The 26,449-nt window shown below is 39.9% G+C and overlaps 5 protein-coding genes and 1 non-coding gene across 9 annotated transcripts in view; 2 read left to right on the top strand and 4 right to left on the bottom strand.

The window, feature by feature from the left end:
* The window catches only part of SNF4Agamma (SNF4/AMP-activated protein kinase gamma subunit), a 112,661-nt gene extending 96,331 nt beyond the window's left edge, over positions 1-16,330 (bottom strand). Inside the window, exon 1 of the mRNA XM_031992642.2 lies at positions 14,976-16,330. Within this exon, the coding sequence (XP_031848502.1) occupies positions 14,976-15,006 (31 nt within the window). The 5' untranslated portion in view covers positions 15,007-16,330. The remainder of the gene's footprint in view (positions 1-14,975) is intronic.
* A 199-nt stretch (positions 16,331-16,529) lies between these two features.
* AsnS (asparagine synthetase) lies at positions 16,530-20,018 on the top strand. 4 transcript variants are annotated; one of them, XM_031992714.2, is made up of 11 exons: positions 16,530-16,735; positions 17,403-17,486; positions 17,647-17,791; positions 17,855-17,980; positions 18,056-18,292; positions 18,356-18,530; positions 18,607-18,836; positions 18,912-19,039; positions 19,107-19,396; positions 19,454-19,688; positions 19,764-20,018. In XM_031992714.2, the coding sequence occupies exons 3-11, from the start codon at positions 17,669-17,671 to the stop codon at positions 19,891-19,893; spliced, it is 1,674 nt and encodes a 557-aa protein (XP_031848574.2). In that variant the 5' UTR covers positions 16,530-16,735; positions 17,403-17,486; positions 17,647-17,668; the 3' UTR covers positions 19,894-20,018. The 4 variants fall into 4 exon arrangements, with proteins under 4 accessions (XP_031848574.2, XP_031848557.2, XP_031848583.2 ...); XM_031992697.2 differs by having other exon boundaries at positions 16,532-16,735; positions 17,256-17,486; XM_031992723.2 differs by lacking the exon at positions 16,530-16,735 and having other exon boundaries at positions 16,751-17,486; positions 17,878-17,980.
* Positions 20,019-20,144: 126 nt separating this feature from the next.
* Positions 20,145-20,217, bottom strand: TRNAR-CCU (transfer RNA arginine (anticodon CCU)). The gene has a single exon. It is a non-coding gene; the product is annotated as a tRNA-Arg (tRNA).
* On the top strand, positions 20,202-23,468 carry Pgant35A (polypeptide N-acetylgalactosaminyltransferase 35A). Its single transcript, XM_031992675.2, has 7 exons — positions 20,202-20,526; positions 20,618-20,966; positions 21,077-21,758; positions 21,838-21,955; positions 22,023-22,511; positions 22,620-22,751; positions 22,816-23,468. The coding sequence occupies exons 2-7, from the start codon at positions 20,618-20,620 to the stop codon at positions 22,984-22,986; spliced, it is 1,941 nt and encodes a 646-aa protein (XP_031848535.1). The 5' UTR covers positions 20,202-20,526; the 3' UTR covers positions 22,987-23,468.
* A 15-nt stretch (positions 23,469-23,483) lies between these two features.
* LOC116433489 (trafficking protein particle complex subunit 2-like protein) lies at positions 23,484-24,499 on the bottom strand. The gene is made up of 5 exons (XM_031991631.2): positions 24,349-24,499; positions 24,083-24,255; positions 23,922-24,009; positions 23,772-23,851; positions 23,484-23,683 (listed from the first exon to the last, which is right to left on the bottom strand). The coding sequence occupies exons 1-5, from the start codon at positions 24,379-24,381 to the stop codon at positions 23,641-23,643; spliced, it is 417 nt and encodes a 138-aa protein (XP_031847491.1). The 5' UTR covers positions 24,382-24,499; the 3' UTR covers positions 23,484-23,640.
* A 284-nt stretch (positions 24,500-24,783) lies between these two features.
* On the bottom strand, positions 24,784-26,099 carry osi (electron transfer flavoprotein regulatory factor orsai). The gene is made up of 2 exons (XM_031991644.2): positions 25,131-26,099; positions 24,784-25,003 (listed from the first exon to the last, which is right to left on the bottom strand). The coding sequence occupies exons 1-2, from the start codon at positions 25,167-25,169 to the stop codon at positions 24,794-24,796; spliced, it is 249 nt and encodes an 82-aa protein (XP_031847504.1). The 5' UTR covers positions 25,170-26,099; the 3' UTR covers positions 24,784-24,793.
* Positions 26,100-26,449: the final 350 nt, after the last annotated feature.

The raw sequence follows: 26,449 nt of genomic DNA, 5'->3' as shown, positions 1-26,449 counted from the left end.
AACGAAAGAACTCGATGCTCGTTCCGCGTCTACGCTTACGTATGAAGGCTAACGATTAATAATAGACGGATAAAATAAATGAAGAAATAAATTATGAGATTCTGGCAGCGGCCATTAAGGAACGCAATGGAAGCTAACACTAGTACTACCGTACTACCGCAGTTATCGATGTCCTAAATCAGTGAATATTCGAATTGAAAGGATTGTTGCGCGAAGATTTCAACTGCGCACAGAGGAAGATTCTAAGGAATTTCAATGAAAGAAGTGATAATTGTCCGACGAAATCCAGTGTTTCTCTAGAATCCACTCTCGGAATGGTAAATTTCGCGGAAAGTTGTACGTTTCCCTGTTCGACGATCGAATTCCATGGGAAATCGATCGGAAACCGTCGCTGCTAGCTTGAAAAATCGCCTCGAGCGTTCGCTCGCGGCCGCGCGAACGATCCACGGTCCAGTAATAAGAGACACCGTGTCATGATCGCTGGAAGAATTAAGCATGAGCGCAGATTAACCCATTCGATTGACACTTGTTTATTTTTCCTTTGGACAAGGCGCGATATTTAACACGGCGTCGGGAGGAAAACGAATTTCTCGGGAACCGTGGCTTTCTATCTTCGATCGACAAGAGTAATCCGTCGATGAACTCGTTGCCTTCGCTTTGAACGCGGAAACGACGATTAATTTTCGCTACGATAATTAATTCCGCGAGGTCGATTAAGAACAACTGAAGAGACACGAACGGTTTCCGCGGTTGCAATGTTAATTCTCTCGTCGAGAAAGGTAACTTGGCATCTTTCGATCGCGTTCTTTAATACGGTAATTAACGCGAGGATCCAAGATCGCTAATGATCGGTTTCTGTGACGAGATCACAAATTCTAAGACGTTGTAGGAGAGCCAAACTTATATTTATATCGAATATTTCCTTGAGAAAAAGAAGGACCAGCAAAAATTGGTAAGAGATTAATTTAAAAAAGGGAATTCCGTGGACCGTCACTTTTGAGACGCGCTGTACATGACGTAACCGATCCTCTTTCCCCCTAAAACCTGTTAACGATCCAATCCACGTCGAGATGCGCTCGGACACGCGAGCGAGAGTACACTCGTCGACAAAAATAAATACGAGCCACTCGAGCCGCGCGTGTTAACCCTTAACTACCATGGAACGTGCACAAGAAACGAATACAAATTTTCATCCGCTCCTGTTTTATTTCTCGAGCGAGTTCAGCTTTCGATCAAAGTCTAACGCTTAATCGGTAAAATAAATAACTACGGCAGACGTTCCACGGTTCGAGAGGTTTCTGTGGTTTTCGTGAGAATTCTGTGATCGGCTAGCGAAGAGGAGTAAAAAGAATTCGAAGTTCCAAGTAAGTAATTTAATTATTTAATGGACCAGAGATCGCTAGACAGCTTTCTTCTTTCCTGCTACTCGAAGGTTCGTTACGTGATTTATTTCTCGACGAAAGTGGATTTCACATCGAAAAAATCTCTGAAGGGTTAAAATCGTTCGCGCGGGGTGCAACGCGCAGACGGCAGACACGCGCGGAGCCTAGACGTACGCGGTGACCCTTAACTTTCTATCTATTATCGTCCTCCGGTGCGGAAGTGGCTCTGAAAGTGAAATCGATAAAGGTCGATGCACCGGTACCCGAGCCGCGACTAATAATTTGAAGATCTCGGGTGCCCGACGAGTCGAACGTCGAATTTCATCGTAAACTGCCTGGTTCGTTCCGGGAAATTCTCAACCTGCGACAGTCGATCGTTAGGAACGTCTCCCCATTTCGTAGGAACAGAAAGTTCTGTATAAAAATTCAAAAGTGCGAATACTTTCGGAATAATTGAAAGTACAGCTTACTTTTCCATTTCACGTTAGTGAAGTTACGCGAGTTCTTCCTCTAAACGAAACTTTCCTAATTTTCTACCAGCGGATTTCAAACTCTAGGCATGAGTCGAAGCAAGGGAAACAAAGTGAAACAATAGATCGAGCTGAGACGAAGCAGAAAAATATGCAGAAAGAAAATAAGACGGAAGATCGATCGAAATAAGGTAAACTGGGAGAAACGAGTGGAAAATCAAAGGGAATAGGAAAAAGTCGAGTAAAATAAACGCAGAAATCCGCGCGCGACTCGTCCGCGGCGGCGATTTAATGAAAGTGGCGGTTTGAAGTGGCTTCGGGACACGGGAGGGGTTGGAGGCGGGTTGTTTCTAGGTTGCGGATCGACGCGGCACCGTCCGAGTCGGCCGAGCAGACCGGCTTTCGAGAACAGACGTTGTATGAATACTGGTCAACATTGAAAGCAAACAGCTGATTCAAGGCTGACGCCCACTGACGTCGCGCGCGTTCCTTGCGATAGTAATGAGCTCGCGTTTGAGGTAACCTCCGACCTACCTTAAGCGGCCGGCCGACCGTGCGCGCTCGCGAGCTCTAGGCGTTTCTTCTCTGCCGAACCTCCTCGCGTTTTCTTTCCTACCCCGGCAAACAAAGGGGCACACGGCTGCTCCTACGCGAAATCTTCCATTGTCGCCCGTAACTTTCCGCGCAGATGTTTGCGTTCGAATGTATATGCATGTATATGCATATACAGGGTGTCCCATTTTAATCCGCCGACACAATTATCTCCGGGACCGTTCGTTAGCCGAACGACGTCTCGAAGTTCGTTTCGTTTTTATTCAACGGGCGAGCACGGTCTCGCGGGGCACGACTTGTCGATCGATGCGAAAGAATGAAAACAGTCCTTTGTCTGGAATTTTTATATTTCGAAACGGGAATCCGATTTTCAACCTATTTTCTACCGTGCATCCTGCTTCTCCGCTTTCGAATGCTCGTTTTGGATAACGGAGCTTCTATTTCAATGTCCAACGTTCGTCTCTTCTATTCTTCCGTTCGCAATTTCTATTTCGAGAAACCAATTATCTGGACTCCATTCACCCCGAGTCTTTCCTGAACCGAAAATCCTCGTTTCCAGCGCAGCCGCGAGACGTTCGAAACGAAAAAGACAGCCGAATTCGTCGGCGGTCATTCGATTATGGTTTCGCGAGCCGAACGTCGGAACGGAAGCTGCATCCCGTTCGATATTAACGGCCAATGCGGGGCGGCGCGAGTGATTCTGTCCGCTTTAATTGGCAACGGGTATGAGTTATCCGACGTTATTTCCGACGGAATTTTTTGGCATCGCTCGGAAGCAATTTGCCAGCAATTAAAGTGTTCCTTCGATAAGCCGCAGACGAGTTCTCGCGCCGGGGAGAGGGACGGGGCGGCACTGTATTGCTGTCATCAGCCGAGCACCTCATTAATTCACGCTGGCACGTGAGATGATTATACAATTCGACACACCGCGAACGGAGTCCCGCTTTCCGCCGCGGAATCCTACGTCCATCTTCCGGATTCGCCGGTCAGCTCCTCGCATTTCTTATGGTGCGCCCGTTAACCTTTAACCCATTCGCGCGGCAGTCATTTCGTACGTTTCGTGGACGAAATGCGTGTAGGCGGTGCAATGTAAAAATAACGCAAAGAATGGGATAGCATGATGGTACGATGTTACACAAAAACGAGAAATATTAATATTTAGTAATACACTAATTTCCTGCGCGTAATTAACCTTTAAGCACGGAAGTTTGAAAATAGAGGAACAAGAGTTGGCTGGAAACTGGAGTCTGTTAAAAGTTTCGATAAATGTAAAATAAAACAGGAACATCCGTCGATTGTGGAAATCGTTTCTATACATTGAATAAAATCCACTGTTAAATCGCCTGAATTTGAACAACGCGACAAATAACGCTCCGTTCGAGGACGATTATAGGAGGGAAACTTTCCACGGCCTAGAGGCTGGAAAAGTACCGGAAACGAGTGATGTAAATTTTCCAAGGAGCGATGAGGTGGCTGCGCCGATGCTGTGCTCCATAACGAACAGAACAGCAGAGGAAACAAAGAGAAAATTTGTTTAAAACAGCTTGTTCCGACAATTGGATCGAACTGGACAAATTAGAATTGTGTAGTAGAATGGAATGAAAATTGCATAATGAAACGAAAACACAACTGTGTAGGGAATGCTTCATAAATGAAATATAAAGCTTGAAGCTTGATGAAGCCCTGAGCAAGTTAATTACCGGTTAGCGTAATGTTCTGCAGCAGGAATAATATTAATGCTGCGATTTCTGAATGAGTAATCCTCGGTTTCTCTGTGAATCCGCGTCTTGAAATGTAATAATATTTAATAATAGTATGCTTTCTAGCTATTAGAGGATTTACCCGTTTCTTCGTTTGTTCTAGATACGAAAGCCCTTATTTTCATAGCTTTTGAATACGTCATTTAATCATTTCAGAAGCCAAAACATTAATTTCCTCAATTTTTGTTATCTAGACTTAACCGCGTCGATTTCCGAGCGATTCATATGTGACGCGTGGTCGCGAGCGTGGTTGAAAAAGGGAATTCCATTAACCGAACCGCCATTTTTCCTCCGCCATAGGAGCCGGCAATAAATCCTCGTGAGCGAATCACGCGATTCCTGGGCAAATCGCGGGAAATGGTCGATCGCGGAGCGGTGATCCGCGAGCCCGACCACGTGACGATCGTTCGGAACACGTGCTCGGCATCAATTATCGTCGAAACGAGCGGTGGCATCCGGAGAAGGAATTCCACGATAACCGAAGAGAACCGAATCGAACCGAACCGACACAACCGGTCGCCCTCGGACGCAGTGCGGGTGTTTCGCAACACGAGGAAACAGATTTTTCGATCTGTTCCGACACATCTACGGAACTAAAAGACTAAGGAACATCGATCTGACTTCTCCAAGTGGGAGAAAGGAATATCTTGTATCAGATCGCTTTGTGTATCATTATTACAAAGAAACCGGTTGCTTTTCTCAGAAATGTTTAAATAAGTTGACACGGTTATAGGTAAACTAAAGTATCAGGTAATTCTTAATTGCCCACTTTCACGAGCAAATAAGAGCTAATGAATTCAACTGCTCGGTAGTTCTAGTGCTAATTGCTGGAGTTATTTTTACACACATTCGAGTAAAAAGTTTCCAACGAGGAAGCCCGTAGAGCAGATCCGGTTGTTTGTTAAAAATTTCACTAGAACTATTTCCGAATACTCTGAAGTTCCCGCGACAAGTTCGTTGATTATTAAATGGTTTTTATTCGGTGAAGGTCTGCGCGTCTGCAGGAACTCCGCGTTGCGGCGCGGGTTATAAGATTAATTCAATGTGCAGAAGGCAACCTTGGTGTAACGTTCGGTCTATAAGATAATAACGACGCTGATGAACTAACGCCAGCAACACTGTTCTAAATTGTTGCGATTGCGCGAATGAACTTCGCGTGTCCCGTTGGAAAACGAAACACGCGGCTCTGGAAACTGGAGCAATGGAAAATGTCGTTCGGAATGGCTGCCGTTTCGTACTGAGCAGAATCAACCGTGACTTTCGTCCCCTAGAATTCCTTCTTCGTTGAAAAGATCGAACGAAAGAGGTGGATTCGACTCCACCTCTTCATAATCGCAATCTTCCGGTCCCGTTGTGTGTCGCAATCGTCCTATGTTCATCGTATTTCAGTTTGAGCGACGTGTAATGGCCGATCAAACGTCGGTTTGGAAAGAGAATCGCGCGTTAAATCATTTGCACCGTAGGCGGTGCCGCCGCATCGCGTGAGTCAGGTGTGCGACACGCGCGTTGAGCAATTTTTCGGGTGTCGCGAGGTGCGAAGGAACAAGAACGACGATTACAACAGAGTTTTACCGAGAAACCCTGCTTATATGCGCGTGTGATCTCATCTTTGGCATCCCGACGCCCGAGAACCCTGGAAAACGCTGTGCAAAGCCAAGGTCGGGGATCATTTCGAAACTGGATTAGAAATTTCCGCGTGCCCTTCGTACTTTCTCGCGACGCATCGCCGCCGATCGAATTCCCTTCCGCACGCGAAGCGACAAAATGGCCGGCTGAAAAATTTCATTTCATAAGACGAACGTTTCCAATGATGCCACACTTTCAATCGTTAGAATATTTCACAGTTTTCCTGTTTCCTCTTAAACTCTTCGAAGTCTAGTTTCGTTAGCACTAATACATATCTTTCTACAGAAAAATTTCAAAAATTCAATTCAACTGTTCCGTAGTTCCAGTGTCAAACCATAAGCAAATCTACCGTTGGAACATCGTTCATAGTCATGGCTCCAACTTCGAATTTCCGGAATCAAGAGCGAATCGTCCAACGGAATGTCTCGAGCTCGCTGATTCGTAGTCCGGCCCCTTTTCCCGAACAAATGCGAATGTTTCGCGATACCGTCGCGCGTGATAAAGAACTTCCGTCCACCGAGAGAGTGCCTCGAGCCAAGTAAATAAAACATCTTGTTTTTAATCCTCTTTCCCGCGACCTTTCCGAACGGATCACAATAGAACGAGGAGGGAAAGAGAGCGAGAGAGAGAGAGAGGGAACGGTTCTGGCAGCCAAGATTTTTACGCCGGGAAGATCGAACGCGACGATGACGGCGAGGATGACGATGACGCCGATGACGGGGGGTTCGCGTCGGCGACCCAGTCGGTAAAACCTCGGTCGCCAGAATGTCTGCAGCGTCGGAGGATGGCTTCTCCGCCACCGACGATCTTGTTACTGTGATCGTTAGCAACGAGCACCTCGGCCAAATAAAGCGAGATACGCGGCCACGCGGGTACACGCGGCGGACAGAGACGGGTACATGCGCGCGGACACACAACCAGCATCCGTTCTTAGCGGTTATTCGAATTACGTCACGTTGGATAATGGATTCTTGGCGTTGCTCCTCGCCGCGGGTCAATCAATACGCGAGCCGCAACATCTCACGCCGAAAAATATCGAGTAAGAGCTTCCGTCGATTGTACGATTGGACCATTCGTTTGTCGGATCGATCCGGAACAGAAGTATTAGGTTGTAACATATGGAATGTCCGATTGTTAGGATTAGCTTGAAACGAGCACAGATTCTTTAGTAACCGGTATGTTTCGTCATAACGATCATTGGATTCTACACGTTTTGTCTAACTTTCCAGTTTGTTCCTTAACTCATCTTTGTTTCTATTATAATCTGCTATTCGTTGATATAGTAACGAATCAAGACTATAAACGAAACAGATAGCGAGAGACCTTTCTGCCCTTGTGTCCCATTCGCCATTGTGTCGCTGTAGACTCCATGTTGTCGAGAAGGTGGCGAGCAGGACGACATGAGAGCAACAGAGGTGTTCCACTGCGAGCTCGTTCACTTAGAGCATCGCGCGATCGATTAGTGTGCGTGACCGTTTCGGCGAACCGCACGCCGGAGCCGACATGCGTGAGACAATGGGCTGGCCTCTTCGATTTCGACCAATCGGACCTGCATTCTTCTCGGGGCTCATCTCCTGAGCAACATAGAGCAGGGCATGATCGACCCTGATTCGTTGGGACGTCCTCGGTAAGGTCAGAAACATCGAAAGTATAAATTCGAGTGTATACGATGGCTGACCTTCGAATAAACTCCAACCGAGTAACTCTCATGAGATCATTATTAGGTGTTATCTTAGGTGAGTCACCCTGCATTTCAATTAGAATCGGAGACAGAAGATATAATACGCGAGACAAAGGTCGCGGTGCTCCAAGGATCGAATACAGTGATACAAACGAATCTTTTGTTTAACACTGCGCTCGAGATGGATTCGAGACTCGTAAAGTTTTCCTTTCAATTATACTTGCACATTTTAATACCGTGACCTTGGGGTGCCTTCCGCCACGAGGCGTACGCGAACACTTATCGCGACAGGAAACCAATTCACGTGCCGCGGTTTCACAGGAATTCGCTTCTGACGTGCGTTCGGTTTGAAAATTCGTCGAACGCGCGGGCATCGACGAAAAAACCATCGAATTCAATTTCCTCGAAGGGAAAACGAACGAACCGATCGAGACTCGAAGCGTCAACGTTTCTCACGCGATTCGTCCTCGCTGCTTTTGTTTCGCGGAGTCGACGAGCCTGCCTTCCGAGAAACTGATGCAATTGCGAATGCTATTTTGTCTAACGATGTAATTTAACAATTACGAGCTGAAACGCGTGTAACTCGATCCCCGCGAAATAAATTAACGCTCGAGCGGCCGATCGAGTTAGCCTTAATCGAGCACCGGCGATAAAGCGATAATATTCATGATCCAATAAACAAATCGATCGGCGAAGCGGACCTCGATTACAAACCGTTTTCGGTCGGTTCGTCTCGTCGCGCGGATTCCCCTGGAAATTCCGGTTCCCGGTGATATCAGACAACGAACCACCCTGTATGTGCGCGCCGGATAAACTCTATATAAAGGCCGTTACAAAACAGAAATATCGATGATAGCCATATTTAGCCGGTTCCGATGCTAAAAGCCGATTACAGTCACCGGTGTACGCGATATTGATCGTATATTCAGAACTGCACCTGTGATTGACTACGGAGATGCTTATCGGACGAAAACCGCGCGATAATGGAAAAATCAGCGGCGGAGATTGCGGAGCTTATTATCGATCTTAACGTCAGCGTTCGGTTTCGCAGCCGAAGATCCGAGGAAATGTTACTTTCTTCGTAATTGGAGTTGACGGAGTCAATATCGTCTCTGTGTCCCATGGATATCGACGTCGATGTCGGAAACACACGGCGGATGACGTAATATTAGGTCATCCCATGAGTAACGTCGTTCCTTTGAATCGCCGTATCGACGATTATTACGTCCGACCTTTCCCTGGTTTTCGATTAATTTTTCTGTGCAATTCCCGAGACTGTCGCTTGGTTTTCCATTAAATAGTTCACAAGAAACATTGTTTATAGGATGACCTAATATAATATAAAACGCACGTGATCAGAGGGAATCGGATTCAACTGAAAGCAATGCGCGCGGTGCATCCCCGTGTGCAGCGCACGAACATCATCTCCGGCTCTCGGTGACGTTCCTTCGTTTCTTCCGCAACAATGCCGACTAATTAACTGCCACGTCTACTCGACCTTGCAATTAATCGTACTGTTGCGCGTCTCTCCACGCGTCTGCTTCCGACGCGGTGCCCGATGAGCGCTCGACGCAGGATAGTCCTCCTGATTACGCTTTCGAGCAGAAATCATCGGAATCTGGGACTTTGTCACTAGATTGCCGTTCGTTGCGTAACGTTTCATTTGGAATTCAGATGAAAAAGAGAAGAAAGGATCAAAGCGACGCTCGTGCGCCTCTTTCATCCGCCATTTCAGATTCCCGACATTTTTTCGTAGGAAGAATTTCACTTTTAACGCTGGACAAGCTTCGATGACTTCCTAATCCTTCGAAGGATTCAAAGATTCTTTGATAAATATTTAATTCCATCGATCTCTTTCCGTTCGAACAATCGAATCGCTCGTCTGCGACTTGCTGTTTCAAATATGAACCTTCGATCGGCCCAGAATATCGACATTCGTCGAAAAATGTTTCGAAGAATTCCTTCCAATAATCGACCTACAGTCGGTGTAACGGAAACTCATTTTTGAAATTCCTCTTTTTTCGGGACTTCCGTCGGAAAAACGAATGCCGAATAATATCAATTCGAGATAACGTAAGAAAACGTTCCAGCAAATAGCGGCGGAGTATTTCCGCCATGTTCCGAGTTCACGAGGCTTTGTAAACTGTGTTCGAATCAACAGGTGGGCGTTTTGAACAGTTTCCTTCGAAACGGGCGAAGAATCGGAAAATAAAGATCGCACGAACTAAATAAGGGTCGAGCGAATCTCGCTCGGTTCAACGAAACCCGAGTAATTCATAACAGCCCCGGCTCGGCGTCGTATCGCTGCAAAATCGCACGCTTTTATCAACCCTTCGCGATCGGATGTCGTAATTACGACATGGAGCTTCCATGTTCAAAATCGAAAGCCTCGAATAAATAACTTAACAACTCAAATAAAGAGAGATAGACACGTTTCCTTTTCTTCTGGTATTGAAGATTACGACACATAATTCAATGTTTGTACACAGTTCTCAAATGTTTGAAAAGTTGTCCGCAAAGGGTTTTCGGACGTTTCCGACGCCGTTGCAGGGAAACCCCGGCAAACGTGCACCGGGTGTCCGAGAAGCACGTTCTCGCGATGCACGGGTTCACGTCGGAGCTCCTGATTCTCCGGAAAATTCGATCCAGCGGTCGGTAAACAAGCGTGTTTACCGAAACGATTTGTTGCGCGGTATCTAGGTACACGCGACTGGAAATAATCTCTCCCGGCGGGATCGCGGCCGATCCGAACGGTTTGTTTGAATACCGAATAGACGGAGAGCGAATTTCTGTTCGGTGGAAATGTACAGGGCGGAGAGGAGGCGGTGATAAATATAGAAAGACAGAAACGCGCCGCGGAACCGAGCCGAGGATACGGAAAAACTTGAGAGTACGCAATGTCGGTTATCAGGACGAGCGTCGAGCGGAGATCCGACGCGTACAGGCGACGTTTCGCTTCGACGGAGCCTCCAAATAAGGGAAGGAAGAGAATATCGACGGGAACGGGGCTATAAAATGCAGAAGAATTCTATTCGAGGGAAACGAGATGAAATTTTCACCGTTGACGAGAGACGCCGACGAAATATTCGAGACCGACGCTGCCAGATCGATCCAATGATTTGTTAACGTACCGGATGACCGGTTTTAACATTTCATTAAGAGTCCTGTATTTTCTTCCGTTCGATTACAACTTCGTAGCGATTCCTATATTGTCCGATTAACCCCTTGAATTGAAATGACTGGATTTCGCAGAGTATTTGAGGAATATGCTCTAATTAAGATAAGTTTCTTATTTTCGTAAAGAAATTTAAACGGGAACGTTTGGTTCAAAGTAAATCAGGCAAGGTGTTGATCACTTTTTCAACTTTCCTCTCATTTTGTTCCTGTTATTACTAATAACAATGTATTGTTCAACTTGCGTACGTTTATTTTGTAACCAGTTATTTGACTGATTACGGTGTCGATGCTTTATCCTCAAGGCAGAGCCTCTCAGCTTCGCGAAGCAAAATGGAGGCTCCGTAAACATATTTGTCAGGTTCAGAAAGAAAGTTCCGCTATAATTCACTTCGGCATTATGATAGGGAGCGCGGACTATTCCGAACGCGAAAGAGATCGATACGGATTAACCCAGAAAGGATACGACGGATCGGGGGACGATTCCGTGTATGTGCGATTCAACGTGCTGGATATAGACTCGAATCAGACGGTTCGTCTGAGGGGACGCTTAATTCATTTTTACAACTAAATTAACGCTAAAACTACCGAACATTCGCATCGACTTTTCGAAATTTCTCTGAAGGAACTCTAAAACTGCATCTACTGAGATCTCCATTCAGTTCCAATTCGCTGGATCTATTTCTTCGGTAATTTCTCAGAGAATCCTGTTATCTTTTCAATAACCGCAAAAACAGAAAACTAAAAATGGGTCGTTTTGATCTGGTATTTTTAGAGTTAAGAATCTACGATTGAAATCCATTGTCTTTCGAAAGAAGGAAACGAATTAATCCTTAGAACTCTGCAGGCTCCAATATTGCACCAGTTATATCGAATATTTTAACGAATCGAAGAAACGACCCTAAACTTATTCGATTTTCCACACATCCAAATTTTCTACTGAGAAGGAGAATAAAAGACCGAAGGAACGTTGCATTTATCAATTTCACTAGAAGTGCCATAAAAATGAATTGCAGTTGCTGATAAATTACAAAACCGTCCGGAGTGCTAAGGGTTAAAATAAACAGCATTCGTTTGAAGTGTAAATTACATCCTCCTTCGTTATCGAAGAGTAATGTATTTCAAAATCTGACGATAAATAAGGTAATAATCATAAATGCCTTAACTCCCGCAGATAAAAGATGTATAAAAAGACCGCGTTAATCGCGGTTAAACGGGTTAAGGGGATTTCCCCGCTGATGCATTCGATTCGAGCGATTTTACGAGCGCGGAGATGCTCACGCACGCATCCTGCCCCCCCTCCGCTCCAATGATATCACAAATATTTGGAAAATAGGACGGTGACGCAGGCAGCGGTTGCTAACCGAAGTCGAAGTGTTTGCATTGGGAACAGAGTCAAATCCGATCACGGGTAAACGCGGATCCGCCGATTATTCCGATAATTTATCCCGGCCGGTCGATCGATCGCGCGCACCGGGACCGCGATTCGCGAACGCGAAAGATCGGGAACGCAGAATTGAATTATCAGGGGCTCTACAAGATTAACGCTAGAAGCACCGAGCAGACCCGCTGACTTATTTCTCATTTCTTCTGGACGTTGCGTAAGTTCGTTTATGTAGCAATCGATTTGTATCGCGCTCTGCGCGTAGTAATTCATTTCTCACTACTTATGCTAATTGGGTAACAACTTGTTTACAAGTTCAATCAATGAAAAAGCGAAGAAAGTCGGAATCGGTAATGTTATCGAGAAGACATTAGGAAATTGGTCTCGACTTAGAAAGTCGAGCGAAACGTTCGTGTTTCCAACAATAGAAACAATTGCTAATGAATTCGTGTTACGTATATTATTGTTTACGTGTACACTGGAGAACATTGAAGGATTATCGAATCGAAGAACACGAATTGCTCTGAAATTGGTAGAAATGATGTAACTAACTTTCGGGATTAGTTTAATAAACATGAATATTGTTCAATGTGCATGGATCGAAGCAAAAAACTATTTTGTTATTACCAATGTATCATCTTGAAAATAAATTTGTACGTAAAGTGCAGTGGACAATTTCTTTGCGTTCTTTCTAAACTGCTGATAGAAACATTTTGCACGAGCTTAGTAGCAAAAGTAAATAAGCCAAGGGGTTAACATTCTCGTAGTTTTTGTAACATTCAGCTGAATTGGTAACGCTTTGATAAACTTTAACGCCGGACAGTGTCGAACAGGTTGACGCCCGGTTTATTCCCGTGGCGGAGTTAAGCAAGGAAAAAAGATGGAAACGGGGGAAAAAAGAGCCTTTAACGTGACACAATAAGCGACGCTCGGTTGCGCGTGTAGGGTTCATCGAACGAGGCTTCGATTTACCCGCATATGTAACCGGTAATTAACGCGCGTAATTAATAGTCGAACAGCGGCGTTCGACAATCGTACTAATGCGCGCCGCTAAGTGATTACGAAAATATTTACGCGCTATTCGAGCACTGGTGCCCCATAAAATGCGAAAAAGAAAGTTCTGCGCAGGAGGAATGCGTTTCTCATCTTCCCACACCTTGAAACCGGCGTTACCGTAACAATGCGTTTTCAAGTTCACTGTCTACCCTCGATAAGCGCATTGGTCGAAATATTTTTCAAATAAATAATATGTTTATAAACTATTGGCAAGTGTATGTACACATGGGGGTAGTCAAAATTATTTAAAAACAGTTTTTCATTCAAGTAATAAATTGTTGACTATGACGGTAATATTATTACTCTAATTATTGTTGGTAATATGTTTACTGTCCGCTGACGATACATGTGTAAATATTACCGATAATAATCGGTGGATGCAACGATTAAAACGCCGCTGTCCTTTGCAACAGTCTAAATGAAATAACCTGATATATGTGGGTATCAGAATTGATATACGTGTGTATAGATTCATTTTCGTGGCTGTATATGTGTATTTGTTACTCCTTTCTATTTAAAGCCAAAAGTCGAGGGGTGTAAGAAATCCGGTGTACGCGTGTATATCGTGCACGTAAGACGTTGCAAAGTAAGGGACATAATGTAGGTTAGGTTTCTCAATTGCTATACCGAAGTGTCTTTGCCAAAATGGAAGCCCATTACGCGTTTTCGTCATTAAAAAAGAACCCGGCCGCCTTTAGCGCAGTTTCAAACGAAAATGGCGACGCTATGTGTGTGTCCGCCTTTCTTCTCGAAGAGAGCGAGATCGTTTCTTTGAAATAACGGTTTAATTATGACTCATCGGACAGAAGAAAATCCGATTAAAATACGCTTCGACTGTTTGGTAAACAAATACGTTGTTGTGTACCTGTAAGTTTACTTGATGTTTTCAAAAGGACTTACGTCACTCCATTAAAAGAGAATGGTAGTGAAGAACCTCTCCCCACTACCGATTCAACGTCCTTAAGGACGATCGGGCAACGGTACCATGTGCAACGCGTAGTAGTATGCTCGAGCGAGTCTTAAATAATAAAACAAAACTTTCCCCACTTGCACTAATGGCTACCCGAAAAAAAAGGAAATTGCACGGGGCACCGTACGCTTACGGTTGATAACGCGTTTCCCTCCAGGCGAGAACATAAAACTGTCCGATTTCGATCGCGACCGAACGACACGCTTCAATGATTCTTACCGTTCTAACCATATGCCGGCCAGCTGGAAGCGGCACGAATCATTAAAAAGCCGTGTGAACACGTGGCGTGTTCCATTAATACGGGAAAATAAAAATAAAGTTACCTTGAAGCGACGCGTTGCACCGTGCGAAAATTTAGCTGGTGGCGGTGACGTTGATTTGCGTAGTAATCGACCTGGCGTCCGTCACGATAAATTTCTGTTCCCGTCCGTTCCTCCCGGTCGCGATGAAATTATTAATATCTGGAAGCGATTCCCATAATGCTCGACACACACACCACTAGAGGAATTATTCACCACTGAACTGGTTGCACAGCCGATAAAAACAGGTAACGCCGGCACAGTGTGCTCTCTCTCTCTCTCTCTCTATCTCTATCTCTCTCTCTTTCCCCCCCGAATCGATGTTAAGTACGAAATTTCCTGGGTAACTCGAAAAATACGAAAAAAAAGAAGAAACAAAAAAAGAAATAGAAATAGCGGAAAGAAAGAAAAGGACCGTCGCGAGATATCGAATCGGAGCAAATGTTGTCTCGTCGATGGAGCTCGCGGTGCGACGTGTTTCAATTTACTAATAAGCGGTTTGCATCGGTCGCGTTGAGGTTAGGTTTTGCATTAAGTACGAAAATCACGCGAGCCATTAAGTGACGTCATAACGGGCCCTACGGTACGCCGCTGGCGCGTCGGGCTGCAGATTTTTCTCACCGGGCTGAACTTCCTTCCGGTTTCTCCGCATTCGGTGACACAGTGATCCGGCGAGCGCTAGCGATCGCGTGCCCGCGATTACGGGATTCGATGGTTCGACGCACCGACACACCTCTCCTCGTGTACTTTGAAATTGGAACGCTCAAATAATCCGCAGCCAAAAACGCATTCTCAGCCGTCGTTGCACGTACGAAGAATATGCGTACACGTCGGTCGGTAACGAACGCGGAAGGTAATCCCAGAGGAACGCCGACGAATCGCCTGAAACTCCTTTTCCCGAAACCTTCGGACGTATCGACCGGCTTGTTTTCTTTTCCCGTTGCTCAAACTTACGGCACTCTAAAGGAACGCACACAACAGATATATACGTTGAATTCGACCTCTTGCAATGGCGAGAGAGCTCTCCGGTCGGCCGGTCCGTCCGCGGCGACGACGAGTAAGTTTATCGATGCCCAATGAGATCAGAATGCACGGCGACGACGTGACAACCGTGAAGGAAAGGATCGTCGAAGCGGATCGCTGTGCGACACTCGCTTCCGTTTGCTTCGAATTCGTCGCTCGCCGCCGGGGAATTAGCAACGGGTGACACTTAACCTAAGCGCGTCTAGTAAAAATGCCGAGTGCACCAGAGTCGTGGCTCTAGATGATCGTAGCTTCTAACCTTGAGAACGTTAACTTTCTGCCTGGCGTTTCGGTTTGATCAGGCTTAAATACACATCGATACGGCAGAAGACGTTAAGCGGACTATCTCTCTCTTCACCATAGAAAAATCACTCGAGTGTTGCTGTAAGCTTTTCCTTCACCTTCGTCTTCGCCTTCGCCTTCGCCTTCGTCTTCTTGTTCCTCTTCCTCTGCACGGTAACCCCTCGATTCCCGCGGGCACAAGTCGACTCACTCTTCACACCGGACGGATGAATAAACCGCGAAGGTTGTTTTTGTTGAACGGCCCGTGGCTATGGTGCCGCGTTATAGGCCGTGAAGCGGCCGGCACACAGAAAACCGGTGGCAGTCTCGAGAAGCGCACACCCCCGATCGCGCATCCTTCCTGGAGCCCTGGCGAGAGCCAACTGCCCCGCGCGCTTATACGCCGACATTCAAGGCGATCCCACAAACGACCAGCTGATCGAAGTAACGGCCTGGGTGTCCGACTCGCGCACCGGCTCCTTTCCTTCGGCCGTGCCGTGCATGAACGCGATCCCACGGCGTCCACCACCTCGTCGAACACCACCGCCAACGAAAAACCTGGCCCCGCCGTACGCACCCAACGAATTCAACCGAAAACGAAGAAATCGCGAAAGAGAAACGACGATCTTGCGCTCTGCCCCCCTCCTTTCACTCGCGTGCTGCTATGCGATTACCACCTTCTACCAACGGGCTCGCCGTCACGCCGGAAGAGGGCACCACCGACCACAACGGTTGCACAACCGTGCTCCTTCTCGTTACCACTAATCGTCTGCTCCAATTAATATGTATTCAATCGAGAAGATGAAAATAATGCCACAGGTTTATTCAAACTGCAGGATAATTCGCGTACGTTCGAATTCGAATTATCGATTGCTCGAATATTTTCGCTCGCACTGTGTATCGGTGTTGCACGATAAGTAACCGTGTTGAACTGGTTCGTATCGTATCGGTGTAAATTACCTTGTTTGCAACGATTCGTTACTCGCCAAATATGTTTTTCTACGTAACGGTTTTTATGTTAATTTTGAATTTTTCTTTCTTTGTTCGATATGGCATGTGTACGCATGATGCGTCCTGTAAGTATAATTATGTAATCGGTATAATAATAAAGTGTGTGTTAAATGTAACACCAATGTGTATTTGAATGCGTACGGATAAATAAGCTTATGCTGCGGGGACATCTTAATTGATTGAATATAATCGTACGAATGAAAGGAAAACATTGTCACATGTCACATGTGCATTGTATATGTATAACCGTTACAATTTGAAATGAAAGTATAGATAGCGTATCGAATTTCGTTGCGCTGAGATAACGTCTTGTGCTATTGAAATCAAGCTGAAAGACGTTTCAGTTTTCCAGCATTTTATCGGAAACGTAACTCGTACATCCGTGTTAGAAAAGTGAATAAAACGTGCAAAAAAAAACGTGTCGTCGAAATGAACCGTGTAAAAACAGTCCCATTAGTGCATGATAAAAAGTGAATTTTGTAACATAACTGTTATATTTCATTAATTACTTACTTAGTTATGTTTCACTTACGCTAGTTATGTTTTATTTTTATAAGGTTTTATATTTTATCTACATTGTTTAAGGCCAACATCTTTTGAATAGATAAATGTAATCTTTTTATATAAAAGTGCGCAGACGCGCGAATACGCAACGTGGAATCGACGCACCCCCACACATGTCCCTGCATGTATATAAACTCGTAAACAGTGTTGTTTGTAAATTTTCTTCAGAATTTTTATATGATTCTTGAAATAAAGAACGTCCCAAAAGTAACAAGGAAACTACTATTCTTCGTAAAATATTTCTTCTATAAGGTACTTTCTATTATTCTAATACTTATTTAATGTAATTCAATGTGAAAGTTTATCTATTTTTATTTATTAAATTGTATTGAATTTATGTTACTCTATACCTTAATTATTCAGCAATAATAGCAATAATAATAATACTAATAGCAATCATAATCCATTATAGGAATAATAAGAGATTAATCAAAATGTGTGGAATTTGGGCCTTGTTTGGATTAGACATTCCTTTGACCTGTATGTGTGAGAATTTTGAAAAAATAAGCCATCGTGGACCAGAAGCTTTTAAACTTGAATATGACCATGCAGTCAAGGTATAAATATCATAAAAAGTGAAATGTAATATAAATAAACTTTCGTAATTTTTTTTTTCATAGAATGGTTATCTTGGTTTCCATAGATTGGCTATTGTTGATGACCTCCGTGGAATGCAACCAATGAGACTTATTAAGTATCCTCATATCTTTTTACTGTGCAATGGAGAGATATATAATTATAAAAGTGTAAAATCAACTTTACAAATTGTATTCTTATTATTATCAAAGCTGTTTAATTAAATTCCATATTTAATTTTATAGATCAGCGAAGAACATGGATTCCAATACAGTACAAATTGTGATGTAGAAGTAATAATACATTTGTATGAAAATAATGGTGCACAAAATGTTACCAAAATGCTTGATGGTGTATTTGCATTTTGTCTATTGGATTTTAAGAACAAAAGAATTCTGATTGGCAGGGATCCTTACGGTGTTAGACCTTTATTTCAATTATATTCTACTGATGGACAACTTGGAATTTGTTCGGAGAGCAAAGTAACAAATTAAAAGTAGTTTATTTTAGTCATAAAATTGTATTATATTAAAATATGTATTTAGGGTCTTATGGGATTAACCAAACGTATAAAATCAGATTGGACATTAAAACCATTTACACCAGGTCATTATGAAGAATATGAAATCTTAAATGATGGCAGAACAAAATTATTATCTAAAGTGAACTACTGTAAACCAGGAAGCAAACCTAGTTTTAAACCATATACTAATTGGAATGGTTTGTTGAAGAAATTTAAAAATTAGCCATAACAAATTTAAGTGATGCAAATACAATAGTACAAGCCTTTTTTCAGCATTAAGTAAAACAAATGTACTTGGAAACATAAGAATGTTACTCTCAGCTGCTGTAAAGAAAAGACTAATGGCCGATAGAAAGGTAGGATGTCTGCTGTCAGGTGGTTTAGATTCAAGTTTAGTTGCAGCTTTGTTAGTAAAACATGCTAAAGAAGAAAGTCTACCATATAAAATACAAAGTTTTGCAATTGGAATGGGTGATAGCCCCGATATTATTGCAGCTAGGCAGGTAAAAGATCATTTTTTTATCTTATATTAAACAAATTGTTTTACCAATATATGGATATATTAATGTCTATCTTAGGTTGCAGATTATATAGGAACAGAACATCATGAAATCATTTTTTCAGAGAAAGATGTACTGCATATTTTAGACAAACTGATTTATCACTTGGAGACTTTTGATATTACTACAATTCGAGCTTCTATTGGGTTAAGTATATCTTCTACAAGAAAAATCATTTAACTTTTGGATTAAATAACATATTAAATTTCACAGTATGTACCTTATCTCGAAGTACATTAAGAATAATACAGAGACAACAGTAATATTTAGTGGAGAAGGTGCAGATGAGCTGGCACAAGGTTACATTTATTTTCGAGATGCACCCAATGAGATAGAAGCTCATAATGAATCTCATCGATTACTAAAGGACATTTACTTGTATGATGGTTTAAGAGCAGATAGGACAACTAGTGCCTTTAGTTTAGAATTGCGAGTTCCATTCTTAGATATACAGTTTACAAATTATTATTTATCACTGGACGCTGCTTCTAGACAACCTCAAGGTAAAATCACTGCATTATTATGCTTATAATAATGTTTACACGGTATATATATTTTAGGAGGAGTAGAAAAACATTTATTAAGATCTGCATTCGATGGTACTGGTCTGTTACCATCAAATATACTGTGGAGACACAAAGAAGCATTCAGCGATGGCGTAACGTCAATTAAAAAATCTCTTTTCCAAGTTGTACATGATATAATAAAAGATCATGTAACAGATGAAGATTTGGAGAACGCTCATCTTAAATATACCTATTGTACACCAAAAACCAAAGAAGCACTGTATTATAGGTACAATAATATTCCTTATAAACATTTTACAAATTCTAGTTTATTATAAAAACAATACTTCTATTTATATTTTAGAAATATCTTCGAGAAATATTATGGAGGCCAAGCTGAAGAATTCATGCCATACTTTTGGATGCCTCGATGGATTACAGGAATTAGCGATCCATCTGCGCGATTTATTAAACATTATTCAGCAAAAGAGTGAAGATAATGACAAAGATAACAGAGATAAATGGATTCTATTTGTTAACATTTGAGTTAATTTTATAAAAATTATATAAGTGTTTATTTTTAAAATAAATTTTATAAACAAATTTTTATTGCACTAAACACGCGAGTTAATTTTTTTAAACCTAATTATGAAAGTAACGAATACTTGCTTAAAACGTCAATTTAAAATATGAATCAGAAAAAATATAATAAACATCTTTATTCGTACAAAAAAATTTATTTAATTACCCCTGGTGGGACTCGAACCCACAATCCCCGGTTTAGGAGACCGATGCCTTATCCATTAGGCCACAGGGGCAGTTAGTAAGATTGGTTTCTTTCTTGAAATAGTTTTATACAAGCTAACAGCCATTTACAAATTTTGTTGTCAAAGCCATTTTGTTAAAAATACTTTTTTAACAATATTTATAACTTCTTATAGTTATACACGCCTATGAATATCATAAAATAATAAGGAACTTACAAAACAGCTGTTATAAGAAATTTCAAAATGGCGATGCGCATTTTATAGTACTGTCACCCGTGTATTATTTTTTTATAAAATGAGAATGTATTTTATTACAATAATGATAGATTAAGTTTAAATTATCAAATACATATTTTAATAGTGAGTATTTTACATTTCGTTTGCACTAAAAGTGCTATTGATAATATATTCGACTCTTATTAATTTTGTTTATTTTCTTGACAATCTGTAGATGATGTCAACGAGGTACTTTTCTTTCTTATCGGGTGTAATAATAGCCTCCTTAACATGGGCTTTCAGTTTGTATCTTTATTCAAGATTGTCCCAAAATACAGACGTCATTTATCCAACAATATTAGTGTCAGATAGTTCTAAATTATTAAATGAATCTACATTTGATCATAAAGCATATAATGATCGTGAATTAAGATTACGTGATAATCTAATATTTCACGATGAAAAGGAGGTATTGGCATATAAAAATAGTTATGGTTTAAAAAAATCTAATTATAAGAACAACGATGCTCTTTTACAACAATTGCAACCCATACCAGTAAAACCTGCTGTCACTTTAGGGCAAGGTACTTTGGCAATATAATATCTAAACTGACTAGAAAAATGAAATGTTGTTTAATATCTTCATTTAGAATTTATAGTATATTACTTAATAAAAGTAATAATATATTTCTAGGTTTAGATGAGCTTGGAATTGTAAGAAATTATGATGATCAACGAAAACGAAGTGAAGGTTACAAAAATTATGCCTTTAATGTTTTGGTATCAGATAATCTTGGAATACACAGAGTATTACTTGATACAAGACATAAATTGTGCCAGACGCAAAACTATCCTACCAATTTATCATCAGCTAGCATTGTCATATGCTTTTTCAATGAACATTATATGACACTTTTGAGATCTCTACATTCCATTATTGAAAGGACTCCTTCTCATCTTTTACATGAAATTATTTTGGTCAATGATTGGAGTGATGACAAAGCTCTACATGAAAAAGTTAAAACGTACACTGATAATAATTTTAATGGTAAAGTGAAGTATTTTAAAACAGAAAAACGTGAAGGATTAATAAGAGCAAGAATGTATGGTGCAAGAAAAGCAACTGGAGATGTTTTGATCTTTTTGGACAGCCATATAGAAGTAAATGTAATGTGGATAGAACCACTTCTTTCACAAATTGCTTCCTCAAAAACTACTGTAGCAATGCCAGTAATTGATATTATCGACCCAGACACATTTCAATATACCAGTAGTCCCTTAGTAAGAGGAGGATTTAACTGGGGACTGCATTTTAAATGGGACAATTTACCAGTTGGCACACTGAAACATGATGAAGATTTTGTAAAACCCATAAAGTAAGATCATATTTTTATGTATTCAGGTTCATTTTAATTATGTTGTATTACACACATGTTAATCATTATTACTAAATAGATCACCAACAATGGCAGGGGGATTGTTTGCAATGGATAGAGAATATTTTATAAAACTTGGAGAATATGATGCTGGCATGGATATCTGGGGTGGTGAAAATTTAGAAATATCATTTAGAGTGAGACAGTAATTTACTTTATTTCTCTGTTATTTCTAATTCAGTAGTAATTTGTAATATTCTTCAGATTTGGATGTGTGGTGGGAGCATTGCATTGATTCCTTGTTCAAGAGTTGGCCATGTATTTAGGAAACGGAGACCGTATGGTGGGGATGACAAACATGATAGCATGTTGAAAAATTCATTGCGTGTTGCATATGTTTGGTTAGATGAATATAAAGATTATTTCTTAAAAAATGTTGTGAAAATCGATTATGGTGATGTGACAGATAGGTTAAAGTTACGCAATGAATTGAACTGCAAAAATTTTTCATGGTATTTGAAAGAAGTATATCCCGAATTAACATTACCGAATGATACCAAAAGTAGAATGAAAGAGAAATTGGCAAAATTAGAGCAGAGACAAATCCAACCCTGGCATTCTAGAAAGAGAAATTACATTGATGAGTATCAAATTAGACTTTCAAACACAACATTGTGTGTTCAGAGTGAAAAAGATATTAAGACCAAGGGTTCTAAACTGATTTTGTCAACATGTTTGAGAATTAAATCGCAGGTAATTGTTTTAAAGCCATTATAAATTTCTATAATATATTTACTTTTGTAAGAGATTGTTATATTTTTTTATTAATAATATTAATACAATAAATTTTGATCTGGGTAGATGTGGTATGAAACAGATAAGCAAGAGTTAGTCCTTGGCCAAATACTTTGTATGGAAGGAGCAGACAAGATACCAAAGCTTGGGAAATGTCATGAGATGGGTGGTAATCAAGAATGGCGACATAAAAGTGCTGTAAGTACTTATTTTTTTCCATGTTAGGTGTACAGACTAAATGAATTTAAATACATGTGTCTAGAATGGTACACCCCTGTACAATATGGCAGCTGGCACATGTTTAGGAGCTGTACAGGCTAAGAAAGGAGGTCAAATTATTATGGATCTATGTACCAAGCCAAATAAAACTCTTCTAACATGGGATTTGGTACATTCAAAAATACCTCAGAAGAAATTGGACGATAAAGAATAAGAAAGTATGAATATGAAACAAAAGAATGTCACTGTCAGATTAGTAGACAAAAAGCAAAGCACATGAAGGAATTAAATTAAAATTTCTAACTTTTGTGATACAAAGTATGATATTATAAGAAGATCAAAATGTTTATTTTTTGTTATTTTATGTTATGAGAGAAAGAGGAGAGACAGATCTGTGTATATTTCAGTAAATGATTGCATACTTTAGTAACAAGTATTTTTTTTATATTTTAAACCATAAAGAACATCTTGAAAGTTGCTAAACTAAAATTACATGAATTGTTCACATAATTCAGGTTGTAAATAGTTTTTATGGAGAACACAATTTAAGAGGCCTCCAACAGAAGCAGTACTATGTACAATATATTTAGCTATGTATTTATATTTGTTGTTTTTATATTATTTGTTGTATACGTATATACATTTCATTTATACTTTGTAAAATAAATTGACGTTTAATAAATTTACTTTCTAATATATATTTGTACCTTACATTATAAAAATAAAGTAGCTCTATAAAAGAAAATTTTCATGTATAAATAAAAAGAATAATTTGCTTCTTAGTTTACACTATTTATTATTTACATATTTTTTAACATTGCTTAGACGTCCTCTTACTTTCTGTATTATAAAGCCATTCTCACATAAACTATATGATACCCATTATTTCCATTATTGATAAATCAAATGACCTGAAGATTACAGGTAAAAAATTAATTTAATTATTTTACTATTTCTTAGGTACTGTTACATGTCAAAAGTTACTTTAACTATACTTACTTAGAATTAATTTCATCATCTGGAATGTAAAATGGATTACATACGGAATTAAAATATGCAGCATGTAATTTCTTAAAAATCTGCAATGGAAAATGTGTCATTATTTGGTACAATATAATTATAATATTGAATCTTTTTTTTATATAATACCATTTTCACATCATTATCGCGTATTGACGTGTTTGATGACTGTAATACAACAATAAACTTAATTTTCGTATTTGTTGCATAGCCATATCTGCAATTCAAAAATAATATATTTTCGCAACTGTTTATAAATAATTTCATACAATGTTACACATGCTGTATACATTTTATATTCTTCTGTGGTACTTAATAATCCTAAATACAAATCCCGTATGTCAATTGCTGTTTTATTTCCATCATTAAGCTTTTCTTCTATTATGTCTATCGATGTATGGACCTTACGATGAAATTGCAATGCCATTGATTCATCGGCACATCGAATGTATTTTGGAGAATTCTACATAAAAATATTTAATTTGTTATATGCGCAAAATCTATCATTAACATTCTCAGATTCATCTTAACCTCAAGATAGGAAGTGTGTACTCACATCTTTACCTATTACAGCGACACAGACTGCCATATTTATAAAATTTATACTGTTTCTAAATTACATACCAATCTTTATTAATCGAATTAAAACATTTCAAATACTTTAGAACTTAGAGCGAACATAAATATTTGAACTTTGTGTACCCAAGTTCTAACGTCAATTTTGACAACCATGTTGATAAGCTAACCAATACATACTTTACACTTAGTTTAATCGTAAAATATATAATTGTTTATAGAAATAACAATTGTACAGATATATTTTCCTATTATACACATAGGTATACAAATATTTCACAAAAATATTAATTTATTTACGAAAGAAATATACAAAATATATTCAATTTTTAGTATCCCAGACTCATTCAGGTCATACACATCTTTACGAAACGAACAGATATTAAATTCTTTATTTGTCCTATGGTAAATATTACTATATAATATTATGGGTTATTATAATATCTTTTCTTTAATGTTCGATATTTCCGTAACATATACAACGCTTCTAATTCTTTAATGACAAAATTTCCGTGTGCCAGCATTTTATCGATTTTTTCTGGGTCCGTTTCTCCTTTATTTTTTTCGAAGGCTCTTCTTAAATTTTGTTTAAAAAAGTCATAACCTCTTGGATATTCTCTACCCATAAATAACAACTGAAAATATTAGATAATACAGATTTAATTCTATAGTAAATGAAGTAAGTAAATATGTCAATGACAGTTTTTTATATAAATAAGTATCAGTGAATTATTGACCTAAATTAAAATTGTAATTTATTACCGTCTTATATAGTTGAATAACCTTAGAGCGTTGAGACATTGATATGTACAATGGTTTACTTGAATTAATATGTTTTTTATATTAGCAAGACGACGTCCAATGTGTAAAAATTATTTTAGCACGTACAAAATATTACGTTGCCAACATAAAATAATTTTAATTATCAACTTATTATCTTTGAGAATGTATTGTGCACTCAGAAGTAAATCTGTGATGCACTGTTATTTTTGTTTATATACATTAAATTTATATAAATCGTTCTGTCAAAAGCAGTTTAGTAAATACAAATTATCATTTTATAACTAATCAAGATTACATATTAAAATAAATAGGTATTAATAAATATTGATACAATCGTATAACCTTCCCTGATTAAACATAAAATATTTTTAAACAATAATAAGCAAGGCTCAAATGATCCTTGCCGTCACGTGCATAATGCATAGTATAAATATTGGCAAAAATCATTTGCCTCTACATCACAAATCGATGACGCCATCTAGTAGCAAGTCACTAGTATTAATCGATGATTAACTAAACTTCCAAACATTTGTACGAATAGCATTACTTTGGATGATACCAATAAATTAAAGTTCAAAAATTTGCCTTTAGTATTTTTCTACTTCATACTTTTAGCAATTAAAAAAAATTAATGAAAAAGAACAGAAAAACAAAAGCGAGAAGTTCCCTCGTAGTGAGCCCTGTTCGGTTGAACACGGTTTTCCAACCTCCGCCTTGAGGCAGAGGAGTGGAATACCACAAACATTCAACACATTACTTTATCTCTGACCAATACTCTTCAGCACAACTCGAAAAGATCAACCAAAGGCGTCCTTTCCAGTTTCGAGGAGACTGTGAAGGCTAACAGCGGACATTGCGCTACGACACTTTCTGCCACAGGTCCAGGGACTTTCCTCAGAGCATGAGAGTCACTGAGAACTCCGATTGTGGCTCCGTGGTGTTGCTCGAGAGAACCTCCCGGACGCAGTGCTTTTAAGCTCAGTTATATAGTAAACACAACAGAGAACGAGCACTTGCGAGAAACATTGCAGTGATGCTCAATCGCAACACTTCTCAATTTTACTTGAATAATTTAGATCCATTTGACTAGAAACTGAAATTCTTTCACTTTCAGTCAGTTTATTGGAATGCAAAATGTATTTATTACTTTCAAACAAATAACTTTTACGTGATACAGTATTGAATTAAATAAACTTCAATACACAATTGAGATTCATGAGATTACAATACTTTCATTTTATTTCTAGTACGAATAATATTCACATTAAAATCGAACTTTGTCAAAGTAAGAATCTAAT

The sequence above is a fragment of the Nomia melanderi genome, chromosome 10 (genome assembly GCF_051020985.1).
Source record: "Nomia melanderi isolate GNS246 chromosome 10, iyNomMela1, whole genome shotgun sequence".
In the NCBI taxonomy this organism is placed as follows: domain Eukaryota; kingdom Metazoa; phylum Arthropoda; class Insecta; order Hymenoptera; family Halictidae; genus Nomia; species Nomia melanderi.
This window is presented reverse-complemented; position numbering and strand designations above follow the sequence as displayed.